We start from the raw sequence: 7,890 nt of genomic DNA on the forward strand, positions 1-7,890 counted from the left end.
TGAAGGATAAAGGATTTTGACCAAATGTGGTAATTGCGGCAGCCTAAAAAATACTGTAAAACTGAATGTAGTCTGTGCTTGTATTCTCCTTTCCTGCATGGATTGAGAGCATTAGAACAAGTTTAGAAATGATTTTTAGAAGAATTTAAAGTTGTATGCATAATGTGGAGGCTTAAATAAGATTTTTGTGTTAAACAGCAATGTCTGGAAGGAGACATGGTGTTATGAGATGTGAATTTGCACATCATAGTTTACTGTATGAAATTCAATTTGTAACAGCGGAATTGAAATTCAATTTGTAACGGATGATATTAAAAATTTATGTTTCACAATTTAACTTAACATAAAAATTAATAATTTTAAAAAAATACATTAAAAAAAATTAAAACCACTGCATAAGTGGGAAAATTAAAAAAAAATTGAGGAGTCACATGGGACCCTGCCCTAAGATAAATAAAAAGAATCAATTTGAATAATATAATATTTATTTCATTTATATTTGAATGATGCTTCGTGATCTCAGAAAGCATAGAGAGCCAAGATGTAGAGAATATAAAACCCAAGAAACTACAAAATGTACAAAAGCTTGCGATTTGGGAAACTAAGGTGGAGTAACGGTGGAACCCCCCCACCGATTCCACGTCAACAACTGCTAACCATGTAATTGCTGTTTAAGGAAATATTCATTTATACCGTAAAAATAGAAAATTTAATTCGGAACATAAATAAACCATAGCACCATTTTTAAATTTTACCAATAATTTGTTATTTTTAAAATCAGCAAACACAAAGAGAACTTGTTCTAACTTTGCACAAGAAAAACAAATTCGAAACAAATCCTTAAAAGGGTACTGTATTTACTACAATTGAATCGAAATACATATTAATTATTCACAAGTTCTTCAGCAAAATAAGATAGCAAAACAAGTACATAAACATATAGACAAATAGAAAAAACACAGACTATATAGATATATATACCCCACCACACACGGCTACGATCATGCAGAAGACAAGCTTTTCCCAGGAAATCACGAGTTCGAGCCCCAAAACAAAAGAAAGCCACTATTATGTCTTAACAAAACGAAGCCATTATTGATCTTTCGAAGCTCAGTAGTCCTCAGTAGTCAGTGGCTGATGAGTGGGATCAGATCGAACCATTAAAGATTCGTAAATAATCCCAGCAAGACCGCCTCCGACAAAAGGGCCAACCCAGTAAATCCAGTGGTGTCTCCATGCCCAGCTGACCAGAGCAGGGCCAAATGCTCTAGCAGGGTTCATGGAAGCCCCTGAAAATGGTCCTCCTGCGAGAATGTTTGCAGCTACAATAAATCCAATGGCAATGGGAGCTATGGTGCCTAATTCACCCCTCTTGGGATCAATGGCCGTCGCATAAACTGTGTAAACCAGACCAAATGTCATTACGATCTCGAACACAACAGCATTCCCGTCACCCAAGCCATGAGCCACTCTGAACGCTCCTGTACGCTGCATATCCGCACGAATCACGTCATTATATCTAATTGTATATATACTCTTTGCATATGCATATATACATAAATATACATGTATATTATTTTCATTTGTAGACAATAAATAATGCTAGAAAATGTTACTCATTGTATACAAATCACAAGGATTCATCATATACTCATTGTATATATACTCTTTTTACATGCATATATACATAAATATACAGGTTCATATGGCTTAAATATTACTTTTATTTGTGGATACAGGGGTATTTATGACTAGGAAGTGTTAATCATTGTAAACAGATCACAAGTCATTATATACTCTTTGCACTTGCATATATACACAAATTTCAGGTTCAGATAGCTTAAATATTATGTCAATTTTTAGATACATGGGTATTTACGTATGCACATGTAAAGCTTAAAGATTGTAAGAAAATAATGGCAGAAAGTCCTACCAGACCGCCCGTTGTAAAGCGAAGCAGCAAACAAGCGATAACAGCTCCAAGAAGCTGTGCAATCCAGTACAGAAAAGCTCTGAGCAGGGTTATATTTCCACCAACGAGAGCACCAAAGGTCACAGCAGGGTTGACATGGCCACCAGAAATATTGGCCGCAATTGCAACGGCCACAAACAGAGCTATGCCGTGCGCCAGAGCAATGGCAACCAGCCCCGACGGCGTTATGTCTGCACCTCCGGTAAGTTTACCTAAACAAACCCCAAAATTAATCACCAAACCCTAAAGTTTCCAAAAGCAAAACAAAAAATGAAAATTCTTCATAATTTTCCTATTCGATTTGCTCTGAAAAAAAAAGTAAGATCTTGTTACCGAACGCCATGACAGCGCCTTCTCCTGCGAATACGAAAATCAGCGTCGAAAGAAACTCGGCTATAACAGCTCTGAGAGTGTTGCGATCTGTGGCCTCTTCGGCCCTCCCAAGGGCGAATCTTCCGAGCGGCATGATTTCTTCTTTCCTGGCGAAAAATGAAAAGAAAAACCTGAAACAGGATAGATGGGGATTCGACCTCCTGACCTGTCTCTACTACAATCGCGTATGCAGCTAGCAGAAGCCGCTTTTACATGCAGCCTACACACGAATGAATATGAATTTGGTTTCTTTCGCAGGAATAGCGAAGGCGACACGAAAGTTTATACTAGCAAGCCAGGGTATGTGGACAGCAGGAACGCGCACAGGCTGCCACGTGAAGTAAGCCAGCTCAGTAAAATCTTCGTAACGTTATGTTTTTAAACAAGAAGCCTGTAAACCCGCGGTGAAATTCCTGGTTTTTCTCTTTTCAAATCTTGCGAAACTAAAGGTTAAAAATATCAGTAAACAGAACCGCTCTTTTAATCAATTGCAACAGATTTTTTCGTCTATCACTTCGCCTTTTGCTCTCCCGTAATTTTGAAAAATTTGAATCGTTTTTCAAGTGGGGATTTTTAGAAGAACGGAAACGTGGCACGCTAATCACAGTCATCACTCATCAGATATTGTTTCGCCACGTAAGCAACTCGGTGGGGTATTAAAATGTGATAAAGGGGCGCTTAAGGCAGCTCTTGATTGGGTTGTACTTTCCCAACTCTTTGGAGGCATTTTATATCTAATATTCTAAAAAAATTAGTTTTCACTTACAATAATTAAAATTTTGTGGAAAATATTATATAATTTGTTAAATGGAATAGTATTTTAATAAATAATATACTATAAATCAATTGGTAAGCAATTTTTTTAATTAATAATTACTTTAACATTTTAAAGAGTACTTAGAATTATTTTATTTTTCAATAATAATATAATAAATCATGAAAAAAAACAATTTTAAAGATAAACAAAAATAAAAATTACTTTCTGTAGTCACATAAATCTGTCCATTTTAATTAAATGAATATTTCGTATTTATTTGATTAAAAATCCACTAGCCATAAATTAATTAAATTAATATTTAATTAATTCATCCCCAAACATTCTTCTATTAATTAAATAAATTATCCAATTTATTTTAATTAATTCATTAAATCAACTTCCAATCAATTAAATAAATAAAATCTATTTATTTAATTAAATCCCCTTTTCCTCTTTTAAATAAATTAAATAAAACATTTATTTAAATCATTATCCTCCCCCACTTGCATTTTCCTACAAATGTAACTTGCACACATTTATTAAAATAAATGAATTTTATTTTTAATAAAATCCTATTTTTCCTCACCCACCAAATCCACTTGCAAAAATCTAATCCCCTTCTAGATTCTTCTAACCCCTTCCTAATTAGCCTAATCCATCCCCTAATTATTGTCACATTCCTAAGCAAAATGGAGTCACTTCTCAAAGTCTAAAAGTCTTTGATAACCATTAAAGGCTTTCAACCTTCAACCACTTAATTCCTCAAAGTCTTTGATAACCATTAAAGGCTTTCAACCTTCAACCACTTAAATCCTCAAAGTCTTTGATAACCATTAAAGGCTTTCCACTTTCAACCACTTAATCCCCAAAGTCTCCAATAACCATTAATGGTTAATTCAACCTTCCCACATGGTTAAAACATTTGTTTTGACTCAACCTCTACCCAACCCAAGGGTCTCATCAAGCCTTCAATGCTTTGACCATGATTATCTCTTAATCATTTGCACAAAGGTTTATCCTTGGATTAATTCCTAATTCAGTGGGTAATCCTAATTTAGGCTTGACCCTTAGCCTTTAGATAACCATGAGGTCTTCTCAGGCCTTTAATGCCTCCAACCTCTTCTTTCAACCCAACCCTATGTTGACATTTGTCACCATTTCATTGGTGTCAATTGTGCACATGGATTCCCAACTTTCAAGCTTGACCCTTGATTAAACCATTCAATCCTGGCCATCCATTGCTCCATTTTTCCTATAAATAAAGCCCATTCCTTCATAAACCAGATCCTGAAAACTTGTAAGCATTTAGACTATAGACATTTTTAGAGAGCATTTAGCATAGCATAACTAAATCTTGTCTTTTTGGTTAAAATACATCATTTTAGCATTAAATTAGCTTTTCATTTCATATTTCGAGCTATACTACAATCTCAATCCTCCATAAGCATCCATAGTGCAAAAAGCTGCTGAGAGCTACACTATTTTGGAACTTGGAGAGGAGAGGAACAAGGGAGAAGGAGCTAATATCATGCTAAGAGATAGTTGGAGATGTCTCATTATCTTTACTTCTTTAGTTAGATTCATTTGCATGTTTTTAGTGTCTCTTTTGGAATGCCTTCATATGTTTTAGTTTCAGATTGACTAACGCTAATGCTTTGTGTGTTTTGTGTTGTTTGATCTTAAACTAGCCATTGTGCCATTTAGGAGGGCATCATTTGGTGAACCCGACGTGAATCGAACACGCAACCTTCTGATACTTGTTTTTAAAAATTAACAATTTTGCTTGTTGAAACTGCCACACAGGTCGCGCTTCGGCGCTATTAAACTCGTTCTAGCGCTATTGCAACATTTTCTTTTAGCGCTATTGCCCATATAATAGCACTAATGAAAAAGTTTTAGCGCTACTGATTCCATTCTGGCGCGTTTGTCATAGTTCTAGCGCTATTGAAACTATTCCAGCGCTTTTGACGTTTCGGATTTTTCTATTGTTTTAGCGCTACTATGTAAAATAGCGCTTTTGCGACTGCAGAGTAGCGCTATTGTATTAATTAGCGCTTTTGTCTAAAAAGCAGAATAGCGCTATTGTGACAGAGTGTTGTCCAATTCGCTTTGTAACCAAAAAATCAGAATTTAGGCTTGTGTAAGCCCACACTAACATTTGACCATTGATTGTGTGCAGGTTCTAATCTTTTTTGTGTGCAGGGGAAGGAGTTAGTAGATGCTTTACAATCTTTCTTTTTACTTTCTTTCAAAAGTTGGTTAAAAAGAATCCATTTTTTTTTTCTTTCTTGCACAAGTTAAAATCAACCTCACATTTTACTTGGGAGTGCATAAAAATGAACTGAAAACTTGTTTTCGGTGCTTAAAAAGAACATTCATCTTTCTTTTATTGCAAAGTAAAAAGATCAACAAATTTTGCTTTCATTGCAAGTTAGGGATACATTTTGTTTTGGTGCTTAAAATCAACAAAACAAATTTTCTTTCTTGCATCAAACTTAAAAATCACAATCCACACTTCAAATTTTTGGTGCAGTAAAAAGAACAATCCACTTGTCTTGATTTTTTGGCAAAAACAAATTTTCCTTCCAGCAAAACGTGTTTTTCATTAAGTTGACCAGGATTTCTAAATTCTAGATTACAAAACACATTGTCTTTGAAGTTAAAAACAACACCATGACTGTCGGAGCAACATCTCCAAAGTAGTTAGATCATCTTTGCAAATGTTGGATTAAAAAGAACAAGTGAATTTCGTGTTTGGCACACTTGTGCAAAAAGTCAGTCGAGTGGTCCTACCTCTAACACACACTATCCTCTCCCTTGGCTCTCGTGGTCCTAGGTGCAAGAGAAAAGTGTTAGTAACACTCAAAATTTTATCTTTTTAAGAGAGGCCTGCCAAGGGATCGATACTCTTGGGAACGACCTCGAGCAGTAAATCCTTCGAGCCGCTATAGAAATCAGGTGAGAGCGAAAGCTGTAGCCTTGGGTATAGCTGTTCCTACAGTGTAACTGGCCGAAAGGACAAATGGGCCCCACCACCAGTTACAAGGCTCTTAAGTGAGTCACTGCAGAATGAACTTATGTCCAAAGCCATCGAACATGACTAAACACCTTTAAGTAGTAGCCCACCTGTTCTATTGATTGAGGATATTTGAGGTATAATTTAGTGCAAGAGCATAGAAGGTTTTGCTCCCAAGATACTCACCATACATATTTCCTTGAGTAGAAACATAGCTTTTTGAAAAGTCACTTGTGGCCTGATAAAAGTGGTGACTCCCCCATCATAGGGATCATCTATTTGTTATGCTCGTGCAAGACTTAGTATATCACATCCTTACCTGCCACGGCGGGATTCATAAGGTATGTAGTACCAAAGTCGAAGAAATATCAAGATGTGGGCTAAATTTATCGCAACTGGCCATTTGACCATAGGGATAAAAAGTGTTTGAAGTGTGTTCGTTTTACAGACCTAGTGCAAATTGAGCCGACTTCAGGCTTTGGAATTACACCTTAAAATAAATCTAAAGGAAGGGTCAAAAACAAGTCCAAGAATTGGGTTGATCTAGACCCATACTCATTTGTGCCTTTAGGGCAACATTCTAGTGTTTGTGTGCTTGCTTTGTTTTCTTGTCAAAGAAAAATCAGAAAAAATCACTTCCCAAAAACAAAGTATTCATCCAACATTTCTCAAAAACAAAAGTACCAAAAACAAAGGGCAAACAACAAAGAAACACATTTTATGACCATTCTTCACATCTTGCAAAAGAAGAAGTGTCATCAGAATATCACCTTGAAAAGGAGACCACTAAGCTCAAAGGCTTTGATCAAAAGGAGGAAATTCTTCTATCTCAATAGACAAATTTTTGTCTCACATAGAGTCTTTCTACATTGCATGCGTCTATACCTTCAAGGAAAAACAAACAAGTTTGATTCAGAATCATTGAATCATAGAGCTTTTATGCAATATAGAGCTCTGAGTTATCACAAAAATCAAGGAGGAAAGATTAATCCCAGTTTCTTCCCAAACATCTGTATCACCTACAACACAGCTTGAGAAGTGTCACCAACGCCTGAAAGGGAAGAGGTAGAGTTTGTTCCATTTGTAACACAAAGTTTTTATTGAAGTTGAAAACAAAACATCCATCATCTCATTCATTCATCATCACTTCATCATCAATCCATCCCAACTCTCAAAACATTAAGAGGTTCTTGTCCCAAGTTCTCTTTTAGATATTGCTTGAAATCAAACACATCACATCACTTTTAGATTGTTTCTACATCTAGGATAAGCTCATCCTAAGAGACACATCTACGCAGGTTAAAACTAGTTCATGAGTGAATCCTCTCATTGCTAGGTAGTTAAATCTGTAACACATCTCAGATTTCTCTACACCTTATCACATCCAAAATCATCAAAACAAACAAGCAATTCAAAGAAAGAATTCTGGTTACATTTACCTTTAGAGTGCTAGAGATCTACAATCCACTAATCATCCATCTTTCATCGAACAACTCATCATCATCTTCAACCAACTTCAACACAAACTTGCAAACAAAATGGCTCAAACCCGATCGCGATCAAGGCAACGAGAAATAGAAATTGAGGAAGAAGAGGACAACCTCAATGAATTTCAAGAAGCACTTGGAGGAAATGTAAATGATGAAAACCCAAGTAGTCCCACTCCTTCAACAATCGAAAGGGTTCAGCATAACCCTCACTTTAACAGATTGTTTGATGAAATTCTCAGAAGCAATGCGGATGCTCACTTCTTAAAACTCGCTCAAGAAGGAG

The 7,890-nt window shown here is 35.9% G+C and overlaps 1 protein-coding gene across 1 annotated transcript; it reads right to left on the reverse strand.

The window, feature by feature from the left end:
• Nucleotides 1-826: 826 nt before the first annotated feature.
• On the reverse strand, nucleotides 827-2,620 carry LOC131056239 (aquaporin TIP1-1). The gene is made up of 3 exons (XM_057990599.2): nucleotides 2,306-2,620; nucleotides 1,934-2,184; nucleotides 827-1,488 (listed from the first exon to the last, which is right to left on the reverse strand). The coding sequence occupies exons 1-3, from the start codon at nucleotides 2,436-2,438 to the stop codon at nucleotides 1,111-1,113; spliced, it is 762 nt and encodes a 253-aa protein (XP_057846582.2). The 5' UTR covers nucleotides 2,439-2,620; the 3' UTR covers nucleotides 827-1,110.
• Between the last annotated feature and the right edge of the window lie 5,270 nt (nucleotides 2,621-7,890).

The sequence above is a fragment of the Cryptomeria japonica genome, chromosome 7, assembly GCF_030272615.1.
Source record: "Cryptomeria japonica chromosome 7, Sugi_1.0, whole genome shotgun sequence".
NCBI classification, from domain to species: domain Eukaryota; kingdom Viridiplantae; phylum Streptophyta; class Pinopsida; order Cupressales; family Cupressaceae; genus Cryptomeria; species Cryptomeria japonica.